The sequence below is a fragment of the Podarcis erhardii genome (assembly GCF_964252035.2).
Source record: "Podarcis erhardii genome assembly, chromosome: 2".
Lineage (NCBI taxonomy): Eukaryota > Metazoa > Chordata > Lepidosauria > Squamata > Lacertidae > Podarcis > Podarcis erhardii.
The window spans coordinates 44,798,822-44,823,732 of NC_138498.1; the positions used below are offsets into that span (position 1 = coordinate 44,798,822).

General features: G+C 44.2%; 1 protein-coding gene across 5 annotated transcripts in view; it reads left to right on the forward strand.

Moving 5' to 3' along the window:
- CACNA1A (calcium voltage-gated channel subunit alpha1 A) overlaps positions 1-24,911 on the forward strand; it is a 257,374-nt gene that overhangs the window by 83,777 nt on the left and 148,686 nt on the right. For 4 of the 5 annotated variants that reach the window (XM_081845837.1, XM_081845835.1, XM_081845838.1 and 1 more), the window contains exons 4-5: positions 12,706-12,812; positions 14,624-14,763. In XM_081845837.1, coding sequence (XP_081701963.1) covers positions 12,706-12,812; positions 14,624-14,763 — 247 coding nt within the window. The remainder of the gene's footprint in view (positions 1-12,705; positions 12,813-14,623; positions 14,764-24,911) is intronic. The other variant, XM_081845839.1, reaches the window with a different exon arrangement.

Consider the following 24,911-nt stretch of genomic DNA (forward strand, 5'->3'; position numbering starts at 1 on the left):
CAGGGTGCCTTGGTTGTTTTCAAAAGTGTAGTTTAACTTGACTTTCGCATTTCCTGCATCTGAGCTTTTAACGTAAAACTTAACATGGGACAAGTCTTTTAAATGTTTTTCTTCCACTTTCAATTCAACATTCAAAATGGTCACAGGTGGCACCACTCTTGACCAAAAATCGTTCTTGAGCATCCCTTAAGGATATGGTGGATTTTAACAGCAATATGGCATAAGAAAGTAGCTGCTGTCCTTTCTTATCCTGAGAGGGGCAGCTAGAGAATATGGAAGAAGAGGGCCATGAGACAGAAAAACCAAGGTGTAACATGAAGGTGGTTGTTTAGACCACCCCATGCTTAATCTGGGAAGCAGGGACTCCAGGGGGCTCGGAGAGTATCATTTCGCTTTCTTCTGACAAGTGCTCTGCTGTTTGGAGCTGCGCTGCTGTAATCATTGCTGAGCCAGCCTTCTGCCTGGAGCCATACAATTGCAGTAATGCCTTGGCTGGAACAGCCCGTCTGCCATGTTCCCAATCCTGCTTGCTCATGTGCTGAATAATGTGTGTTCAGAGCTGGCTGCCCCTCTGGTTTTGCTTGGCCAGAAAGGCTTAAAACTGCAGGATCAGAGTGAAGCAAGAAATTACTTTTTGGGCGGTTCTCTTCGTAAGTGTGTGCAAAAATGTCCCAGTTGTGAACAGGCTTGTGATAAACAGTCCCAGGGAAGGTATGCTGTGCCACAGTAGCATAGCCACGCCTCATATATAGGGATTAGGAAAAGGGTTTTAGAGGCATTACTACCAGCATCTCGATCTCAGGTGACCTGCTCACCACCTGAGCTTTGGGAGCCACCGCATGCTAAGAGACGGAGCATGTGCTGGGTTGCAGGGGTTGAGCCATTTGTTTCCCAATTGCTTTACCCATACCCACTCGCCCCATCTTTCCCACTGTCAAACTTCCTAGCCCCAGAGTGAGTAGGGCTTCTGAGTATTGCTTCCATTGCTTTGGGAAGGTTAGGATGGGTGGAGGAAACCAGAAGTGCTGCTTTCTTTTTACTCAGTATCTGCCTAAAAGCCTGTGGCAAAGCCTAGTCACTTTGCAGAACTGGTGTTTTCCATTTTGTAAGGGTAGCCTCATAAGCAACTTATACATTTTCTGCCTCAAGTAAGGACTACTGAGATCTGCCTCTGATGTTGAGAAGTAAAGGGAGGGAGTGTAGACTGAATAGATGGGGAAAGCAGCAACCCTGGGGGTTTGTTTTTATTTTTGGGAAAATCAGAGGCATGTGGTATGATGAAACTCCTAGGCTGTGTTGCTACTTGAGCTTTTATTGATTTTATGGCTGGGCCCTGTATATAATTTTATCTGATGCTGTTTTTACTGCATGTTATTTATTCTAATGTTGCATTGCTTTTAGTATTTTTATTGCAAGCCATCTTCTGAGGGTTTGCCCTCAAATGATGGGGTGGAAATGACAAAATAGAGGGTGTGTGGTGGTCTGGTCTGGATAAGATGGTGCTAAGCCCCGTTGCCTTGAAAAGCAAGGTTGGCATGGACAGTGCTATAGCCAGGTTGTCTGGCCTCCATGTGATCAAGATGTGGATTCTTTCTTTTCTAAAAGTCAGTAGGGCTGCTCTGTCCTTTTAGGAAGGTTGACATACACATGTGTAGGGTTTATGGAAACAGATAGCCCCTAATAAGTGCTCCTGTTTCTGAAGCCTCTAATGCAGATCACAGAACCACCACATTCTTGGCTGCTGTCCCTCCCTGAAAGCGGTTCTTGTGCAGGAAACTGAACCCCTGCCCAATTGCTGTCAGGGGGCCTAAAACTTCCATTTCAGCAGGATCTGTGCAGAGAGAGGAAAAGGGAAGATGTGGCACTAGCACTGCACATTTGAGCTCTCTGCTTTCCTCCGTTAATGGTGGGAGGGGGAAAGAGGGCAGACAGTAGCGAAGTTGAGGCTTCAGATGGGAAACAGGCTTGTGGTTAGTGTGAAGGTCCATGTTTTGAAACTCACTTGGCTTTAGTCAGACTTATACCCCAACATTGCTCCAGAGCGGGCAAATAATCATTGGTCTACCAGCAGTAATCACAATACATTCTACAAAGGAAGTCTATTATGAAACCGCAGTAATGGAATATCCCATTGTCTGTGGTTTCTTTTCCAGCTTCCAGCAACCTTGGGTTTTAAAGGCAGTCTGAACTGAATGAGGCTTCCTCTGAATTACTTCTCCAACAGCTACTGGTATTCCTACTCCCCATACTTTTGTGTAGAACAGGTGACAAAAATGTTTTGGGTCCTGTGAGCACTTTTGCTAACCAAATAACTTTTGTGGGTAGCACACACGCTCCACAACCAAGTCCACTTTGGAACCTATTATGTTGGCTGCAACAGAATGCTTCTTTAAAGCCTCATTTCAGTGGGGTAGAAATATACACGTATGAATTAAGCTGCGCATTTCAGTGGTAGCTGATTTAATCCTCATTTTATGTTTTACGTGTAGTCTGCGGCCCAAGCATGCCAGTGATAAATAATGTATTCCCATTTCTGGCTTCTTGTTCCCCATTTTTTGAAACTCATCCAAATCCCACAGAGGATGAGATGTGCCTGAGTTTTGAACTGGCGGTCTATGTGCTTCCAGGCTCGGTTCAAGGTTTTGATGTTGATGTGTAAGCCCTAACAAAAGAGAAAGACTGAATTCCAGTGGCTTGAAAGATCACCTCTCAGTGTATCATCTTTTGTCCTGGGCTTTGAAATCTGCAGAGGAGACTCTGCTCATGGTCCCACCTATGTCCCAGGACAGGGCACCACACCTCCAGAATCCCCCTGACCCTTGAGCTCCTCTTGGCACTTTTCATTCTGAGCTCCCATCAGCAGTTAAAAATGTGTCTCTTCACTTTGGAACATACTGGTATGCATTGTTTTTGTGGGATTTTATGCTTTTTTTTTTGCAAATTTCATTATACACTGTCCTGATATTTTATATGTGGAGCAGTCTATAATTTATTTATTTATTGTAAATGAATATGTTGGTCTGCACCTTAGACTGTGCCCTAGAATGCAGCTGCATTGTGATTTTTGAACCAAATCATGCTTTGCCTTTAATATGGTTGTAGTTTACTGATGCATTGAGGTTGTGTTTCATGTTTTAATGTTATGTGTACTGTAAACTGCCCTGTGGTTTTTAATGAAGGGTGGTCTAAAAATAAAGAAATAATAATAGTGTAGGAGTTGACTTGCTGGATCAAACTAAAGGCCCATGTCATAAGAAATCCAGCATTCTGTTTCCATCACTGTCCAAACAAGCATTGTGTCCCACCCATTGCTCGACAGCATGTAGTGCTTTCAGATCTGCTGCCTCTGAATGTGGACGTTCTTTTTAGACATCATGGCTAATAGCCGCTGATAGACACATCTCCATGAATTTGTCAGATTCGCCTTCAGCATCTTCCTTGTGCCACTTGGTTTGTGCCAACTGGGATTCAGAGCCTATTTGCTCATGTAACAATGTGACCCTCTTCTCCACAGTCTTTTAAAGACATGGGCTCAGACTGAGCAGCATTTCAGAGAGAAGGGAGGGGGGAGAAGGAGAGAGGGAGAGGGAGCTGTTTTGCAGCGAGATGCTGTAGGGTCCTGCTATATTGATTAAGCTCCTGGGACCGCTGCCAGTTGCCTCTAGGATTAAATCGATACAGTTTGCAAAAGGAAAAGCTTCTCCTTGCTGGAGACATAAAATATTGGAGTTTATTTTTTAAATGATAAAACTTACAGGCGGGGTGAATGTTCCCACTACTCTGCCAGGGATGAAGGATAATTGGGGCTTTGAGAAAGGGGAATGGGGTGCCTCAGCAAAGTGACTATAATGTTAAGTGCTTCAAAGGGTTAAATAGCCAGGTTGCAGAGCTACAGGGCACACACAGGAAGAGAGTCTAATTTCAGTCTGAATAATAGCTATATTGGCATGCCAAGAATGATATACAAGTGTTGCCCATTATATGGGAAGGGCAGATTTCTAAGGTATCTTGTCAGACTGGTGATAATAAAATTATTCTGTGCCAGCATCTGCAACAGTACAACTTGCTGCTAACTTCGATCTCTTCCTCCCAGTGAACTGAATATTGTTGAATTAGCTTTTGTTCCTGCTGCTTGAGCATCTTTTTGGAATTTGTTTTGTTTTACTGGTCTTAGGGGAACTTAACTTAGGTAATGATGATGTATATGCATGGAATCTGTTGCAACTCAAACTGTGGGCCAATTTACATGGTACTTTGCCACTGAGGATTTGCAGAAGCAGAAGTCTTGGGGGTGGGGATGTGAAGTGTTAACACATAGATCATCATGTGTATTCTACAGTACATTGATACACTCCTGGGTGGGATTTCTGCGGCATTTTGCAGGGTTTCCCTTTCCTTTTCTGAATATGCAAAGCTATGAGTTGATTAGGCAAAGATATGAGGTGATATGTGAATTAGCTCTAATATTGTGACCTTGTGCCTTGCAATCGTGTGAGAGCCTCACAGAAAGAGGGTGTGATCTTCTGTCTAATGTAACAACAGAAATGTGCAGGTTCTTTGCTCAGTGGTGCCATTTGCATTTGTTGCTATGTGTCTAGGGAATTCACAGCTGCAGAAATCCCATTACAGTTCAGCTGGGAAGTATGGGGTAATGGTAGCTTCGCATATAGCACACGTGTGTATTAGAATGACATGCTGGCATTCTTAAGCTTGTTCTTTAAAAGTGTATCCAGGGTTCTACCCTCTTTGACTTTCCTAGTTGTGCACACACCACTGAATGCCATTGGATTGCTGTAATTATATAATTTATAATTATATAAATCATATATATAATTATATATAATTATATAAATCATACTACTTCCGTCCAGCATTTGTAAAGTGAGAATAGCAGTAGCCAGCTTCACAGGGTTGTTGCGGAGATGAATCAGATAAGACCAAAGCATTGTTCGCTAAAAGAGCTATATAAATGATTAATAATAACTTCCCAAAGGTGGTAAATTAAATCAAAATATTTGCCATTTGTGTGCTGGAATAGCAAATTGCAACATGCAAACAAGACAGGGCCTTATTTGCAGACTTTTAACTCATAGTGGGGGATTTTTTCATTGTGAGGAGGGGTCCTTATATATCTGCTCACCAACATGGGTCCTCAGATCTGTCTTCTGCCCGGCCATTTTTTCTCTAGCTGTAACTGAGGCTCTTTTTCTGCGGTGTAGCTCCCAGCCCAGTCAAGTGTCATCCTGGTGGTTTGGCCTACAAACACTCCCATGCAAAGCTAAGAGAGACCATGCAAACTCTTTCTTGCAAGGTCGCAGTTTGAGCGGAGGTGACTGCCTTGGTGAGGAGCTGGCCAGCGTGCTGAAAATAGGTTCAGCACCAAGCAACTGCCCTTGCTACACAGCCATTTCTCGACTCTACTGCCTGTGGGAACAGAGACTAGGCTGTTGCTATTGCTTCCTTTCCTTTCCTTTCCTTTCCTTTCCTTTCCTTTCCTTTCCTTTCCTTTCTTGCTTGGCCAGGAATGGGCTTTTGTCCTCCACAAGTAGAAAGAGAAAGAAGCAGTTTTTTAAATGAATTGGTCCCACCATGCTCTAATGAACAGCCTTGCTGCCTTCTGGACCTGGGCACGAAAACTCCCTATTGTAATCCAGTTAGGGCAGGCCTGCTCTACAGTTTCTTGCGCACCCAATTTCTTGCACACCCAACATAAATGTGCAGGGCGGGATTGGGGGTGGAAGAATTGCTAAAAAGCAAGTCTGCCATGGCATAGTAAAACCCTGTTTTGGCGTCAGTTAATAGGCCACAGAGATGGCACTACCTATGCTGATGGTTTCTAGATAATGTCCTCTACCAAAGCTAGTTTATCTGTGTCCATAGATTGGATGGTTGATTCAGAGGCTATCTTTTACATGGTGTTCCTCCAAGATGGACGTCCTGGTTATTTCTCTGTCATAATTCAAATAAAATTAATCCCTTTGTGTCAAAAGGTTAGGTACAGATAGCTTACTTCATGTGTTTATGTGTAGGTGTGGGTGTTTCAGATGATAAAAATGGCTGATTAAAGTGACTGAGGAAGCTAAGGGTGGTGGTTGTTTTTGCAAGATGCAGGATTGTTTATACACAGAGTTTCAGAGCTTGAAGGAAAAGGCTCCGGAGTTCTGTACCCAGTTTGGCAAGGGAGCGGGAAGTAATCATTTATTGGCATCAGATCCTGGGGAAGGGAAGAGTGGCAATGGCCCATTGCCTTCTCACTTTTGGAGAACCCTTTCTAAATCACACACTTAGAAACAAAAGAAGCTTTTGTCAGTGTCCTGACCTGCTAGTTTTCCATGTGGAACACACAGTTTTGTGTGATGAAACATTCAGTTGTGTGAGCCCCACACCCCCAGACTCTGAAGTGAACAGCCCAGGCATAGTTTCTGTTCAGGCTTCATTTGCACAGTGCTGTTCATATCTGAGAGGGGTTGTGGATGTTGCCACCTGATGTGCATGGCATTTTGGGTTTCCTTGCCCCTGCAAAACACACAAACCTAGAACTTATTCCTTATGCCAGTGTGTGCCATGGCACCCTGGGGTGCCTTGAATGATGGTCAGGGGTGCCACGGGCAACACTGGCCTCCATCCCTCTTTCCTTCCATCTCTCCTCTGCCTCCCAAAGCCTTGCACAGCTGTTTGTTGCAGCAGCCCTGGCTACAAGCTACCCAGGCAATTGGTGCCTCTAGGGCTGGCCAGGGGGCGCTGGTTGCCAGGAGCTGAGGTGGCTCAGAGACCAGGAGTGGCTGTGGCATGCCTGGAGGACTCCCAAGGAGAGGGGAGAAAAGAAGAGGCTGAGGGAACACTCCACAAAGGAGGGGTGAGGGGCTGCCAGCTCTGCAGGCAAGGGGTGACATATCTGGGCTCCTGAGTCCCACAGGGGTGCCACAGAAAGAATGTAGTTGGTCAAGGGAGCCTTAGACTCAAAAAGGTTGAAAACTCTGCTTTTATGCTATCACTTGCATTTGCAACAGCTGTTAGGTTGTGTTCACACTTCCATTTACTCCTCATCTACAGCTCTATTCAGATTGAAGCAGGTTTAAGGGAGGGACACAGCAATATATTGTCAAGAAACTATAGGATTGAGATGGAGTGTGGCTCACATCTTATGAATGTGGCTTCAAAAATGAGCACTGGGCATGCACTGGATGCAAAGTAAGCAGTAATGTGAACATCCCCAGACTTACCACATTTGAGAACTAGAAATATGTGTGAGAAGCAGAGGAGGATGCCTGGAATTTCAAGAGTGAACTGAAGAAAAAAGAGTGGGGACATAATAGCGAAGTATATTGTTGAGCATATTATGTGAATTAATTCAGGGTTGGATTTTGGTAATATGGCACCCTGAGCTAGGGACAAAATTTGGCACCCCCACCTAAATATTTCTTATTTTCACAATAATTCCTTTTGGTATAGTTGCTTTTTAAAAAATAGATCTTCTCAGTAGGCACCTGTATCAATATACAGTGGTACCTCAGGTTAAGAACTTAATTTGTCCGTTCTTAACCTGAAACTGTTCTTAACCTGAGGTAGCACTTTAGCTAATGGGGCCTTCCGCTGCTGCTGCACGATTTCTGTTCTCATCCTGAAGCAAAGTTCTTAACCCGAGGTAGTGCTTCCAGGTTAGCGGAGTCTGTAACCTGAAGCGTATGTAACCTGAAGCGTCTGTAACCTGAGGTACCACTGTAGTAGTAGTTGTTGTTTGCACTCACTTGGCTTGCCATAAATCCAGGACAGATTAGTTACCACCTAGCACACTTGAATGATCATGCCCAAATGTAGGAAAGTATGGATTCCTCCCTCCCTTTTATTTCAGTGTACAGTGGTACTTCGGGTTACATACACTTCAGGTTACAGACTCCGCTAACCCAGAAATATTACTTCGGGTTAAGAACTTTGCTTCAGGATGAGAACAGAAATTGTGCTACAGCAGCGCAGCGGCAGCAGGAGGCCCCATTAGCTAAAGTGGTGCTTCAGGTTAAGAACAGTTTCAGGTTAAGAACGGACCTCCGAAATGAATTAAGTTCTTAACCCGAGGTACCACTGTATAGCCAAGTGTGTCATCAACATCAGTACAAAACTGGCTGGGATTTATTCTATGACCTGGAACATATGGTCGTTGGATGGCTATAGGAAGGAAACCGCATCTTGTGTACTTTGGCAGGAACCCAAGCTATCCACCCTCTTCCCCCCTCGCCCCTTTTTGAGCCTGGCTCTGGATCATGGAGTCGCCCTCGGGACTCAGAAACCACGGAGCCTGGTTTGGCGCGCCTGCGAGCTCGTGGAGCTGAGCTGCCTTTTTCGAGAGGCCTCCTCCTCGCCCTCTTTTTCCGCTCAAGGAGCTGGCTGGTGTTCTCGCCTTGCCTTCCCCTCGCGTCCCCGGCTCACTCTCCCTCCTCCCCCCGCATCTCTCTCCTCCACCGGATCCGCTGATTCAGGCATCTTTCCGCGCAAGCCAATCAATGGGCAGGAAGGGCCTGCAGCGGGCTCCGTGGCTCAGCAGCTGACGGTGCTGTGCTGCTGCGAGGCAGGCGGCGCGCACTGCAGTCTCAGATCCTCCTGCCCACCTACCCACCCCAAGAACTGGGCCGGTCCCAGCGGCACGTTTCAGCGCCTGCCTCCGCTGCTCCACTTTTTAAAGCAAGCTCGTTCGCTGGCTGCTGCGAGCTGCGAGCTCTTTTCCTTTTGACCCTTTCAGCGCCGAGTCGTAGTGATCCATCAGTGAGAGGGAAGGGGGGAGGCGCATTGGTTTGCAGGAGCAAAGCAAGGAGCATGGGGGGGGGGGCAGACAGCAGGGGCTTGAACTCCGACTGGAGGACGAGGAGGGAGGCAGCCTCCGTCCGGAGCAGCAGCAGAGGTTTCAGTTCCTGGCTCAAGTACGGGGATATGTTCAATAAAGGGCTCAGATGCAGATCTGTTTGCATTCCAGCCCCTTGCTATGGAAGCTGTGCCTTGTATATGTAGCAGCTGGTTCTGGTGTCTCTGGAAAGTTGGGTTCTCTATACAAAGGGTGCTTCCGGATGACCTGTTTGTTGAGAATTCATCCTGATTTGCTCATTTGCAGGGAGATTAGGGAGCACTGGCTATTTAATAAACATTCTTTCTCATTTGTTTCTGGGGAGGTTAGATGATGTTGAATCACATCAAGGGGAAGCCCACACATTCCTTTATATTTTCCTGTTTCTTTCTTTTTAAAACAACTATAATTACGCAGCCTGAATTTGCCAGGATGTGATCGAATCTCATAAAAAATAGGGATGGTTTAGAAGATGATTCCATAATCAGAGGCACTCTTCTCCAAGCAGTGTGTGTGTGTGTGTGTGTGTGTGTGTGTGTGTGTAAGCCACACATAGATCTGGCAGGCTGAAGTCCTAGAGCCTAACACCAGTTTCTAGAATAGATATAGTTACAGGTAGGTAGCCGTGTTGGTCTGCCGTAGTCGAAACAAAATTTTAAAATTCCTTCCAGTAGCACCTTAGAGACCAACTAAGTTTGTTATTCATATGAGCTTTCGTGTGCATGCACACTTCTTCAGATACACTGAAACAGAAGTCACCAGACCCTTATATATAGCGGGGAGGGGTATTACTCAGAAGGGTGGTGGGTATGGGTGATTGACTGATAGGGGTGGTAAAGCTTTTGACGACTGTTAATGACTGCTGGTCTTACAGTTTTGGTTTTTCCTCCATTTCCTCCAATAATTCAAAGTTTTGTTTCTTTTGGAATTCATGATAATTTGGTCACTTGGTGCAGATTAATCAGCATCTTGGAAAACCTTTCAAAAACACCTTTGGGGAAAAATTAAGAGAGGATTGTCTAAAATTCCAAGATTTGGTATTTTAAATCCTAGAAGAGAATGAACTGTGTTAAATTCCAAACTGTTTAGTGTTAAGTTGGCCAATGTCGGTTTAAGAATGTGTGAGACCATCCATTTAAGCCTTTCTAAGTCTGTCAGTAAGATCCTACCCTGTCAAAGACCAAATAAGACCCATAAATAGAACCACACCTTTGTGCTTTTGTGCCCAAGGTCAGCCATTTTTTTAAGAAGGTGCTGATTGCAAACAATAAGCTATGTGTGTGTTTACAGATTTGGGAAAGATTTCTTTGGGTGAGGCATTTATTAAGAGCTTTTATTGTGCTTCCTGTTTATATTCCATAATAACCAGAGATTTAGTTGCTCATGCTCTTGAAGAATAATCATTTGTGGTCTGAAACACAAGTGGAACAATTGACTCTCCTGCTTTCCCTAATAGATGCTTTTGGCGCAGTGCTGGTAGTGATCAGTTAGCACTTAGTGCAGCTGCCTTTCCCATCATTACACCTCCACAAAGGTGCTCGAGTGGTTCGTGCAACACTTCCTATATAACTGGGCTTGTGTGTCAGGTCCTGAACATCAGGTCTCCATGGAGAAAGATGAGCAGATGCTTCCTGGCAGGTGTGTTTCCAGATTTCCTATAGATTCCCTGCCCTGAAGCTCCCACACAGAACCTCACCTCAGCAGGGGAACAGTGGGTGCAAGAATCAACCACTTCACACAGGTAAGCCAATGAGGAGCCTCCTGTTGGAGGATGAGAGATGGTATATGCCACATAATTGTACCTGCTTCCCATCCAGCAACTCTCCACTACCATGGACATGAACCGGGAAACCCATGCACACAACAAAAACAAATTCCAGGTAATATATTGCCACAAGCATGGGGAAGAAATGAAAATGGCCACAAGAAAAGGGCACGAAGTGCTCCAGCTGCAGCCGAGCCACTCACATAGGAACATAGGAATCCACCTTATACCAAGACAAACCATTATTCTGTCTAGCTCAGTACTCAGCCACGTTTCAAACGGGGCTCTCCCAACCCTGCATGAAGATGCTAGTGTACTTGGTAGACATGTTTGCTGTGTGTTCACCAGTGTGTGCTGGCTAAGACTATAAAGTCTGTCTTACTATTAAGTAGAGTGAAGCAGCCATGTTGGGGCCTGGAGAACAACTACAAGGCATTGGAGGACAGAGCTATGTGTCCTGCAACCTGCCCTGTTTCTCCTAAGTTATCCTTCTGTCCTCAGGTGTGGTGTGAAGGATGCTGTCTCTCTGCAAGTGCTGAAGGAACCTGTTGAAAGGGTGGGCATCTTGTCCTTCACCTCAGTCAGAAAAATATCTTGGGCCAGCCCTGTGAACTAGAGATGCATGCCCAGTGGGCACATGGTGAGCAATGCACAATAGAGCTGTGATTTGGTGCGGATCCAAGGATGAGTGGATGCTTCTCATTCAATTTTGTTTGTTATTGAGTTCAAATATGCACAGATTAAACATCTGCACACAGCTGGCTCTCAAGAAAATCCTGATTTGTATCTGCAAAAGCTAAGACAGGAGCTCTTTACTCACAGCAAAAGCAGGAGTCTGGAAGTCCTGTTTCCAGCTCTCTTGCTGCAGAGCTCTTGAATGGCACAGGGCCAATGGCTTGGCTCCTCTGTGAAACAGTGACAGCGTCACTGACCCTCCTAATATTCCTCTAAACGATGTTTAAAGAGGGTTCAAGTCAAGTATGAATAATCTAGACTCACAACTGCAAAATTCACACTCCATGTAACTGTGAGGATAGCCAACTGCAAGTCACTGAAGCCCTCTTATCTTCATGGCTTTTAATTGGGAGCTCTTACTTTTGAGATATCTATGCATTTCTTTAATAGATGCTCATAAACACAGAGAGCGAGGAGATGGAGCATCAAGGAAATTGTACAGCCAGGCACTCCTGTTCCTATTTAAGTGAATTAGATCCAAACGTAACACCATTACACTTGTACACATGGTTGCTTGACTCATGGAGCAAATTACTCCAGATAATGTGCTTTTTATCATTCAGAATTCAATATATCCCTATCAACTCTAAATATTGGTATAAATTAATGTTCTGAACACAAAAGAAAGGAGTTTAAAAGGTTACTGCAAGATAAAGTATTATATGAAGAAGCTTGTGTGTAATGGGTAAATGATAAAACAGGGCATAGTAAGGGACAGTCTTGTAGGGCTGCTTTCTTTTTCTAGCCTCTGTTTCTGGCCTCTGTTCTGTTAATGTGAATACACAATGTTAATCTCTGCACGGCCTGCAACTGGCATTCACTGAAAAACCTTGGTGGATTTTGGAGTAGATGTCAGAATTTTCAGAAAGGACAGCATTGATTGCATTTTGGTGAAGGTGAAGAATTGTCACTGTGCTCTACCCAGTAAGTTGAGGTGCTCTAGAAATTATCTCTATTGGCATTAATCAAATGATGATGTTGATTTGTAGCTGCACTCAGGAAAATTGCACTGGTGACTAGTCGATATTTGTCCTTTGTTGTATCCAATGATTTCAAACCACCTTATTATTTGTTTATATCCCACTTTCCCCCCCTGACAGGGGCTCAAGGAAGTATATTTTTTACCTTAGTGCTTAAATTTGTGTTTTCATTTGACTTGTAAACAAAGAATGGCATTGACTGGAACACAGATTTTATTCCACTTCAAAGCCATTCTCTCATGCACATTCCAGGCTAAAGAACATTCTAAACATCCTTCATATGTATCTGATCCAAGGTGGGTAGACCGTATTTACTTGAGGAGTGGGGCTTTTTGTTTTGACTGAACCTAGAAGATCCAACCATATGCAAGACTTTCCTTAACTGTGCCTCACTCCTTTTGAATACATGATTTTAGCAACCATCATAGCAAACTGCATTGTTCTTGCTCTGGAGCAGCATCTGCCTGATGGAGACAAGACGCCAATGTCAGAACGACTGGTGAGTAGCAACCTCTCCCTTTTAAACATTCTCCCTTTCCGTAAGGCACAATAAACTTACTGTATTTTTCGCCCTATAGGCCGCACTTTTTCCCCTCCAAAAATGAAGGGGAAATCTGGGTGCGTCCTATGGGGCGAATGCAGGCTTTCGCTGAAGCTTGGAGAGCGAGAGGGTCGGTGCGCACCGACCCCTCTCGCTCTCCAGGCTTCAGGAAGACATCCGCAGCCTAGGCAGCCCTGCGGGAGTTCCCGCAGGGCTGTAGCAGCCTGATTCCCGGAGCGTCGGGCGCCTTGAAAGCAGAGCGCCCGGCGCTTCGGGAACACATCCGCAGCCTAGGGGTCCCCGCAGGGCTCCCCACGCTGCGGATAGCAGCCTGCCACCCGGCGCGTAGGGCACCCTGAAGCAGAGCGCCCCGTGCGCCGGACAGACATCCGCAGCGTGGGGAGCCCTGCAGGAGTTCCCCGCAGGGCTCCCCACGCTGCGGATAGCAGCCTGCTGCCCAGCGGGCGGGGCGCCCTGAAGCAGAGCACCCCTCGCGCCGGGCAGACATCGGCCAGCCCCACAAGCTCGGGGGACAGCAGGGAGGCGCAGCGCCACCATCCCCCTGTTCCTCGACCTGGTTCGGTTTCCCAGACCTGCTTTTGGGGGGGAAATAAAGGAAATTTCCCCCCTTTTATTCCCCCCCCAAAAAACTAGGCGCATCCTATGGGACGAAGCGTCCTATGGGACGAAAAATACCGTAACCTGTGCCTTGACAGTGTTATTTTTGTGTTTCCCACCTAGTGATGTGGAGCTAAGGTTGCCAACTCAAAAATTCTGGTGCATGGTTGGAATGTAGAAGTGGAGCCATGGCCTAGGAGGAGTTTCTGCCTCATCTAGTGGGTCCAGGTGTTTGGTGCTGCCTATTTACCTAACACATCCAGCTATTTAAGCAAAAACTGCCAGGGGGGTGCCCTTGCCCCTTGCTTATCTGGTATCATTTAAGAGAGTAAGAAAACCAAGCAGACACCCCCCTCCCCCACAACCGGTTGGCAATTCTATGTGGAATGCTAGTGGGGAAACATACATCATAGGGTCAGGTCACAAGGGGCACAGAGAGAGAGACAGGAGCTCCACACTCAATTTCTGTTTCAGTAGCAGGCTCATGCTCCCTTTAACATTACTTCTGTTCCTAGAATAGTGCCACCATACATTTTCTTTCTTTTCCTGTTTACCGCAGCAGCTAACATGGGAACTGGAGATATTTCTCTGGGTTGAGAGTTCTCTTTCTCAGTATTGCTCACACTGTCTAAGTCTGGACCCTAACAGATTGACCCAAACACAGCTTCCACTGGACTTGTTTTCATAAAATATTGTTCATGCATGTGATTGAATGAAAATTGGGAGTGGTGGCTCATTAGCAGCCTCTCCATAATTTGGATTTAAAGTTGGTGTCATACCTAATCCTGTGCATATTTTCCTTAGATGCATTGATAAGTTCTTAGTAGCCTGGCTCATATTGGATACTCTGATAAAAAGCAGCAAATGATTTTTGTATTCTAATAATTGGTATTAATAGATATGTTGGGAAAGAGAAAAATGTTCCTAGAATATATTTATACCTTAAATTAAGACCCAAAAGACCAGTTCCCTCCTCACTATGTAGCTCCTTCAGAACTTGTCATTTTATCTTTGAACCCAATCCTGCCTCACATTATTGTAGTGATGATAAAATGGGGAAGAGGACCATATTGGTTTCTCTGAGCTAATTGGAGGAAGGGTGGAATAAAAATCTAACATATAAAAATTTTCCCTTGTGAATCTCTCCTTAGGATGACACAGAACCATACTTCATTGGAATATTTTGTTTTGAGGCTGGAATTAAAATTATTGCCTTAGGATTTGCTTTCCATAAAGGCTCCTACCTAAGGAACGGCTGGAATGTGATGGACTTTGTGGTGGTTCTCACAGGGTAAGTAGCTGGTTTTTAAATTGTTATCAATTCTTGTTTAATTTCAGTCTGGTAGAGGCACTTCTGTCTAGCGGACATTGGGCAGTGTCAAGAGTAAAGAAGGGAGTTTGAATTCTCAGATTCTGTTCTCTGACATGCAAGGAGAGGGAAGTCTAGTTATAACAGGGGAAGGCTTGGCATAAGGTCTTCTGGCTTGGATTCCAGTTTTGAGATGCAAGTTGAATGCTGATTTAGCCATCAGTCCTGTCTCTCTAAATCATGCTACAGCCAAGTTATGCATCTTAAAGAATCTAAGCCTCATAGATATGCTGGTAGTGATATACAATCATTCTTCTTTTTTATAAAAAATGCAGACATTTCATATTGAAAACAATTATTGTAGAGATGGAAGGAATGTGTTGGTAATATCATGAATTCTAGCCAGCAGGTGCCTTCTGAAGGTCGCTTTTATTTCCTTTGTTTATTATTTGTTGGTTCTACACATTTATAACCCCTGCCTTTCCACTATTCAATGCAATTTCCTACCAATTCACACTCTGCCGTGCTGAAAATTTGCAGAATGTTTTTTTAAAAAAATAATAAAAAAATATTTTGACTTATCATCGAAAATGGTATATTTGTCCTGCATACTGTGGGGTGCTTTCAAACTTCCCACCACCACTGCTCTTCAAATGTTACATATACCTTCACCATTAGAATTCCAAATGGAAGGTTTGGGCTGTTGCTCATCTTTGCCGCTAACCTCTGCTGGTTCTCCCTTGTTAGCAGACGTGTAGGCTAATACAGATACATAATTTTTGGATACCGTCATGTTTTTGGTCACCACAGCTTTAAGGCTGGCCCATGAGCATGAATTTCTGGATCTTTTGTGTAGCAGGTACATCCTGCCTGCGATGCTGTGTGCTCTCATACTTTTCTAGTTTGCAGTGCTTGTTCCCTGCTGCTTCCCAACCTGCTCACAATTCCTCTGATGGGAACAAAAGCTTTTTCCTTCCGAAACAAAGATGTTTATTGGTGGTGGAGTGTTCACAACACCCACAGAGGCTCTCATTTGTTGTGCATTATTGGATATGAGAAGAGCATCTAGTCAGCAGAGAGAAGTCCATGGAGAGAGTGCTGGGCTATTTGCAGGTTTGCTCCGCCATGCCTTGCAGCTTCTCCCCCCTTCGCTGATGCTTCAGTGCATGTAGCTGATGTGCTTTACTCCTGCAGTTTCAACAGGTGTCTTGTTACGGTGGTTTATATTTCTTTGAGACTGATTGAAGGGGGGTTGTAGCGCTGATAAATTCCCATTATTTGCCCGGTCTGGTGGCTTCTGTCATCTTTGAACAAAGCATGAAAACTTTCCCTCTCTTTGTCTGATGCCTCTGCTTCAAGGCAGCTTTGAATTTGACTAAGGGAAGCCCAGGTTCAAATCCCGCCTCATCTATGAAGCTGAGCCACTAATTCACAACCTTGCCTAATTCACAAAGTTGTTGAGAGGATATATATATATATAGAGAGAGAGAGAGAGAGAGAGAGAGATATCACTCTTTACAATGAAAAGCGCTATAACAAAGAGAAAGGAGAATGCCACAAACCCCTGAGAACTTACATTCAAGTGAAGCTCCCATTACATGGAATTGCTGTCCTGAGATTGCTTTCTCTCCTTCCTTCTTCGTATTTCCCTAGGAACAGTAATTCATACAGTACTTGGAAGCAAGGTTTTCAGAAGCCATTTTAGTTTAGAGAGTATATCTCTAAGAAAAATCTGAAGAACTCAGTGCTCCTACTTGGATAATGCCACAGCTGTTCTGGTTTACTTGTCTTTTTGGGCACTTTGATCACTACACCCACTGTTTCTGTTGGCATACCCATGGGTTCTAGACAGGGCCAGATTTAGGTTTGATGAGACCCTAAGCTACTGAAGGTAATAGGGTCCTTTATATAGCAGGCGGGGCCCATTACATACATCAAAGGAGCCTACACAACACAAAACACTGTTGCTGTATGTAGGTTTTATTTTTATTTTTTTGTTTTTTAATCTTATATTTTGGAAATGTACATCCAGTTTTTTCCCTTTAAATTTTTTGGGGTCCCCAAGAGAGTGGGGCCCTAAGCTATAGCTTGTTTAGCTTATATGTAAATCCGGCACTGGTTCTAGAATTGCAGTGGTTTAAATGGTTTGAAATAAGTGCTGATTTATGTGCACCTTTTGGACACCTAAGTATTTCTAGCTTTCTGTGGATTGCACCCACTGAGCCTGTTGTCCAAAGAAAAATTGTCCTTGCATCGTTCCTATGGATTACTCTCTGGTCTGCTTCACACAGGACCTTCTGTCCACAAGGAACACCCTGAACAGTTCCTGGGGATGCACATAAGCAGAGGAACATCACTGTAGGCTTGGCAGCAAATAATATAGTAGCAATTCCTGGGATTGGGGGGGGGGAGTGATGTTGTGATTCCAGTAACTCATGTTTAGCCGTGCTGTTTGGTTTACAGTGTTGTTTCTCCACAGGGATAGTGGCTGGCAGGGACTGGCAGGACATGGGCAAGTTTGCATCAGGGGAAGGGGGGCTGGAGTCTGACTTGTGGGAGAGGGGGCAGTGGTCTGTGGGGACCTGTACCAGCCAAGAGGCAACAATCAGAGGCAGGGGAAGCTTCAGAGCTGGAGGAAGTGGCAGGTGCAGCAAGGTGCTTTCCCCACCCTCCCCTGCACCACCGTCTCCCAGAACCAGAAGAGAATTGAAGCTGCAAATGCAGAAGCACTTCCACGCAGGCGTAGTCTCCATCTCCTTTGGGAGTACAGCCATTTGGGGGAAGGTACATAAACTGGGGGGGGGTGGTCCCCAGTTTCTGCAACTACTCCATAGAGTGCGGACCTTGGAATAGCTGCCTAGATGTCAGATTGGTATGTGTAGGATTCCAGAGCGGTTGAAGTGACTGTGTTATCTGACAACAAAGAGTTAGCTCTCTGCTGTGTGCTTTCCTTGGCTGGAAAGCGCCTTTGACAGTGACTTTGTAGTTTGGACTGTTCACACATAGGTGTGAAGCCATGTCAGACCTCGTCATGTTAGTACTTGGGTTCTTGAGGACACAGTCATCAACTAGACGGTTTAGGTTTGTTAAGTTCCCTGGGGGTGGCTCTGCTTCCCATATTTTCAAAGCCAGTGTGGCTTCTTCCTGCAGAGGAGATCAGTTACATTTCCTGTTTGTCAGGAGTGAGGAAGGTGCTGTTGGACTCCAACTCTCATCAGCTCCACCCTGCACAGCGAGTAGGCGTAGATGATGGGAGCACCTGAAGGGCCACTGCTTCTCCCACCCCTGCTCTGTGTTTTTTGGAGAGTAGTGGGTGGCTGTTTGATGCCCTCATTTGTGCCTCCATTCAGTGCTGCTGAGGATTCTCAAGCTAAGATGGAAGGGAGCTGTGAGTGGTGCAACATGCTAAAGAGGAGTGCCTGGAGGTGAAAAACAATGCAGTATATTTAATCTTGCTGCGTTCTTTGAGCGGAATGAGAAGGTTAAGGGCCAAGCTAGATGTTGCACAAGGGATGTGTGGCGGCTGCCAAGAGCATCAGCTATCCTCTATTTCCTCTACGTATTTCCCTGGTAGCTAGTAATAGAAAACATGGGTCATCATCTCAGCACTTGGTGCTTCCCCGCATCTCTTTAAATAGGCTCTCAGCTTGTATACAGGTTGGTGGATGTGTTTTAAGGCTGTGACCAAAGAGACCGCACAGAGGCTGATTCACAGAACCCAAAAGACCAATTGCTGAGTGTTTTGTAGCACAAGCATTCTAGATTTATTCATTGGGCTTTGAAGAGAAAAACGGAAGGCTGTTTCTGATGAGTAGGAGGTATCAGTGCAAATTAATGTCCTGCTTCACGTGTTCTAGGGCTGACCTCTGGCACCAAGGTGCTGATTTGCATGTTCTGGAAATCTGCACAGTACTGCTCTCACAGGACTATATCGGAATGCAGGTGATATACCTGAATGCCCCACACTCCATGAGGCTTCCTTCACACATTCATCCAGAATGGCTAGGAAATTGCTGCCACTCTTTGCCCACTGCATCCGTAGCAGTACGCAATTCATTAGTATGCCAGGCGGCATTTGCTTCTTGATTAGGGAGTCCTCCCAGCACTATTACTTAAAGGAGCTTTCCAGACATGCCCTGAATGCTAAGCGAGTCTCAGCCTGCATGCACAGCCAGAATGGTGAAAAGGCAGGGAGGGAGCAGGGATGCTGAAGGAGGTTCCCTGGCACTTTGGCAGGCAAGCAGCTCGGCAAGCAGATCTTCTGGTCTCAGATTCAGATGATGCACTATAGGACTTAGGTAGAAGCAATTCATTTGTGGCTAGATCTCAATGGGCATTTGCACTTTTATGCATCCACATGTACAGCATGCTCCGCTTATTAATCTTTCTGTCTTTGTGCACATCAGTAGGCATGTTTACCCAGTGCACAAATGATATATTCATGGGGGGTATACCTCATGTAAATATAGTTTGTTTTTCTTGCAGTGCCTGTGAGAGCAACCACCACAGGAGTACGTGTGTGTATGCCCAGTATGTGGGGTGGGGTGTCTAATATTCTTCCACCTCACCTTTTTATGTGGACACATGATCATGTGCCTCTGGGTCCAGACAAAGAGCGCTGATTAACACTCTGTACTGAAGGCAGCAGTCCAGTACAGCTCACTGTACATAGACAGTGGCGTAGCGTGGGTTGTCAGCACCCGGGGCAAGGCAAGTAATTTGCGCCCCCTAACCCGTGGATTTGCGCCCCCTAACCCTACCCCTACCCCTAAGCCCCAGATGTTGCGCCCGGTGCGGCCGGCCCCCCCTGCACCCCCCACGCTACGCCACTGTACATAGATGTCTAGATTAGATTACTGTAATGCATTCTAGGTGGGGCAATATGTGTCTTCCAGGATGTTTACTCATACAGTTGCTCTAACCCATATAACACCACTTCTGAAGAGTTGATGTTGGCTGCTTGTATGCCACCAAGCCCAGTTCAAGACTTTATTGTGGTTTCCTGAACAAGTTAGGACCCAGTTACCTGAAGGAGAAGCTCTCTTGGTCTTGCCTTGCCTGAGTTTTACAATCTACATGGGAGGCATTCCTTCTTATTCCATCACCTATTGAAGCTTTAGCTTGAGATAGGGTCTTCTCAGTGGGGATACCCTAGCTGTTGGAAACTTTTTCCCACCAAGGTGTGGCTGGGATTAACAGCTGAGCTCTTCCTTGGCCTTTGGTGGAGATCAGGGTTATTGAGCCACTTGGTATTCAGAAGCAACATTTGTGGTGGGGTAGAGCTGCCATCAATGCCGATATTGCTGCTTCTTAAATGGATTGTTGTGGAATCTGGGCTGCATGAGTGCTGCTGCCAGCTGATGCACCCAAGGGGCCCTGGCTCATTGCATCTCCAGCCCAGCCACACCGCTGTGTTGCGGGTGTTGGGAGTGCGGTTCTGTGGCTCTGCCCCACCACATGCTACTGTGGTGCCACTGTTGGTATTGTTATAGGAAGCAGATTAAGCCATTGAGATTTGATATGGTTTTGCTGTTTTATTGAATGAGTTTATTGTGTGCTTTTCTTTTTCCTTCCTTTGAAGCTGCTTGTGATGAAGGGAAGGATATATACCTTATAAATAAATGTCTTTTATTTTAAATATGGTGATATACATGACATTGTTGAGAATACAAGATCACTAGAAACCTTTCCAGATGCATGTTGTGGGTCTGTGCTCTGGGGACACCAAGGCTTGAAGCTCTCAAAAGTCTGGGGAAATTACCATCTCAGATCCCATATGAGCAGGTGGCCAAAGCACTCCCTAATCCTTCAAAGGATGTTCTGTGTTTTGCTTGTCCAGTATACCCAGTATGTCCATGTTGTGAACAGCCCTAAGATATATGGATGAAGGTCGGTAAACAAATTTAATAAATAAAAAAAATAAAGCCTGGGGTGGACTAACCTACAATTATTCAGGCTGCTCTGAAACTTGACTAAGGCCAAAGAATGATCCACCAACCATACTACATCCTGGGGCTCACCATTTTTGGATGTCCTTGGAGGCTAGGTCAAAACCTGTGGTTGTCAAGATGCTGCCCCTCTCCTAGGCCCTAAACCCTGACTTGAGGCCAGGGTACTCCTCTGCCTCCATCCCCAGTTCCATGTTCGGAGCTAGAAAGGGACTTCCTTGTTTGGCCCTTTGCTGTCTTCAGTAATGCAGTGGCCAAAGAAGCTCTCTCTCACCACCCCCTCTATCTCCCAAACAATTATTATTATTATTATTATTATTATTATTATTATTAATCCTTTAGCTAGGATCACTGTGCAACAGTGGGGACAATTGCCACCCCTCTCTGCTGCTCGAGGGTTGAGAGGATGGTTTGGGCTCACTACATTTGCCAAAGGGTTGTGGAACCATCACCGTGGCAAGCCAAAAGAAAAGGAAAAAAAATGCTGAATCTGATCATAACCTCAAAAATAATCATAGACATTACGGTAACGAATAAACAAAAGGAAGTCATCTCATATTTGTTGGCAGCAGTGAAATTATAATATTCCAGTAAGTGGAGAATGCAAACGATCCCAACAACAAATGAATGGATTGAAAAATGCGGGGATTTTACTTTAATGGCAAAATTGACTCACTTTATAAAGACAAAAGAGAAAATATAGCTTTGAGAAAAATTGATCATTTTAGGGTAGATTTGGTTACTCCCACAATCTGAAAATGGTTTTATGTTGTTTTGAATTATCCCATTCAAATTTATGAATAATTAAAAAGAACTGACCAACTGTGTTAAAATTAAAATCCAAGATAAAACTTGTTGATTGTGAGTTGTGTATACCTTCATGAATATGCGGATATACATGATGTGCTTATATATGTAAATAGTAGGCAATATCCAACTTACTTGTTCCATTAGTGCACAGATTTACACTTGTTTAGAAAACTTCCCCTCTCCTTTCCCTACGTATGTCCCGCCCCTGCCCAGATATGCCCCCAGAGGATTGGGAAATCCCAAAAGCAGTTTTAGGTGGCATGGGGGTGGAGGAGACTGAGGAAAGAGTTTCACTGCTCAAGTTCAAATCCTTGTACTGATGGAACAAGTAAGTTGGATACCGTTTAGTGTGTGTTTGAGTGTGAGTATTTATATGCAGGGCTTTTTTCAGCCGGAACTCGCCGGAACTCAGTTCCAGCACCTCTCAGGCGGGTGCTATTGCTATTATAAGAGAACAAGGGAGGTGCTCATGGTGAGTTCCAGCACCTCTTTTTCTAGAAAAATAGCACTGCATATATGTATATGTATATCTATATTTGTGTGTGCTTGTGTGTATGTGTGTATATATATATATATATATATACAGTCTTTGCTTAAGCAGGAGAGTTGTATGTGTGTATGAACATGTGTATATATAGGTTTGTGTAGTTATGCAGAAATGAATGCATACCCAAAGAGAATGTATAGTGATCAGTCAAGGAAAATATAGAAATATTAAGATTGATATAAATTAATTTATGTTCATGGTGAAAATATGCAAAAGGAAATTTTGAAGGTAGAGATTTAGGTATGTGATAGGAAGTGTCTCCAAAATCACTTATGGTTTGAAATAATATGTTTGAGTTCTCCTATTCTTTTTTATACTATATGCTATATTTTTGAATATATTTAATATATTAGGTTTTGAAGAAACGTTCCTAATACTAATTCTGTTCCAGATTGTTCTACTGTTGTTCATGGTTAGCACTAAACATCTGTACTACTCTCTGGGCAGAAGATTCCTTCACCATTTCTAGCAGAGACAATTAGTAGAAGTTGATTCTATTGCAAATTTATTATATGTTTCAAACTAGTGAGGTCTGTTTTTGGGGACAGTGCACCTAAGGTTCGACATATATGAACTGGAGGGGGTGGGAATGCCTGCAGAGCAACCTGTCAACAACTCCTCATCCTCTATCCAACTATTGGGACTCTCTCTAAGTGCCACAAATGCTGTTATCCCAGGATTCACTTCCCTTTCCAACTATGCTGTGCATTTCCACAGTTTCATATAGCTCCTTCTAGACTCAGCTGAACTGAGGAGGATTTTCCAGAGCTATTTTAGTGTCAGATTTAAAAGGAAAGGAATGGTGCTAAGTTAAATTCTGAGGAGTGGATGATCTTCCCACTTCCTTAATGACACCACCACCGTTGTAAGTAGTTTCCCACAACTCTAATCTTTACATGCCCCCTTCATGCTAAGCTAGCCTTCCTTGCTGCTGTTAACATAGTTGGTAGGTATTGATGTTGTTCCCTAATAGTAACCTCATCAGGAAAAAAGAGTCTTACAATCATAGAGTTAGGACCACAAGGGTCATCTAGTTCAAACATCTGCACTTCAGGAATCTTTTTTGCCCAACATGGGGCTCAAACCCACAGCCCTGAGTTTAAGAGTCGCATGCTCTTACCAACTGAGCTATCCCACTGTCCTCTTGGACAACTGTTCACTATTCCTTATGTCCCTATAAAAATGGCCCACTATGGACATGTGAGTCATGACTCACAGCTAGATCACACCCTGACTGAAGGTGAGTTGCTAGTACTGCTACCACTGTTGCTTGTGTGGAGTAGGATAAGAAAAAAAGAAGGGATGCAGACAGATAGAGAAAAATAGTGAAGGAATTGATGTGGTAAAAAAAAAAAAAAATATGGAAATTAATGGTGGGCCTTAGACATTTGCTCTCTCCTGTTCAGGCTATTCAGAGGATACAGAGGAGTGGAATAAAATATTATGAATTCCTAAACACAATAAGCTCTTTGTTTTAACAATCTACACCAATGTTTTAGGTGATGCTCCTGCATGGGACTGAATAAATATTTTAAATTCTAAAGGACAGGTTTCCTGGGATTATTCTAGCCCTGTGTAAGGTGAAGACATGTGTTAATATGAAGCGCGTTTAGGAGACTGCCCCTTTCTCACTGCCTCAAAAAAGTTAGAGAGGATTACTCTGGATTCATAACATGCTGAATTTTGAGTGATTAATCATTTTTTAGGATTGGTAGCAGTGTTGTTGTGTAGGGATAACATATCGTCCATAGCATAGGGTAGATAATGTAACAATTGGCCTCATTTTGCGAATGAAGGACGTTCAGGGAGAAGGACACAATTTTAATGGAGCTGTTGGAGGACAGTTCTTGCTATGTGAAATACTTTAAAATGCATTCTCATTTCCTATTCAAACAAAAGTCTTTGTAGTTTACACTGTCTGCTCCACTTGTCATCCTCAGAGCTGGATCATGGAGGCAACTTGTCAAAGCTGCTTGTAGCTTCATTACAGTATCCAGCGACAGTGGTTTGGATAGTTAGTGCCATCATCAAATGGAGAATGGAATCATAATAGGATTCTATTTGAACACAGCAATTCACCATTTGCCAAATATGGATGGATGGATAGAATAAGTGGGTAAAATGCACTTTATTATTATTATTATTTTTTAAGAAGGAGGTGAAGAAAAGAGCCCTGCATTCACATATTCATTCATGAAGACAAATATGGATTTTTATACATCCATAGAGTCTGGTGAGGGAGATGTAGAATATGACTACAAAGATGACACTACCTCTTATTTGTTAAAAACATTTATATCTGCCTCTCCAAAGCTTGAGTCAGCTTACAATAAAGATGACAACAGTAAAATCACAAAACAAAAAATATAAATAAATACAGCACGCATACCCTCAGCAAAACTGTATAAAATTCATACCAGCAACATGATATTAAGACTCAGTGGCGGAAAGCTGATTGAAACATGTGAGCTTTACTCCCCCTTTTGAAGATGAAGAGAGAGGGAAAAACCCTGAACCTTATCAGGAATGCTATTCCGTAGTCTCGGGGCAATCAAATTAAAGATCAAGCTCCTTTCTGCAGATGTCCTCACTTCATCCCACATAGGCACACAGAGAAGGGGTTGACCTGCATAATGCAAAACGCAGTGGGGCTCATCTGAGGATATACACATTTTGCATGTGCAGCCATTGGAAATAAATAATTTAAGAATGTGCTTTCTTTTGCTAGTGTGCCTTCGGTACTTGGGTCAGTCATGAATAGACCAGTTCATATGTGGTCATCATATTTGAGCCTTTAGCTCACATACTGCCTTCTCATGCTCGGA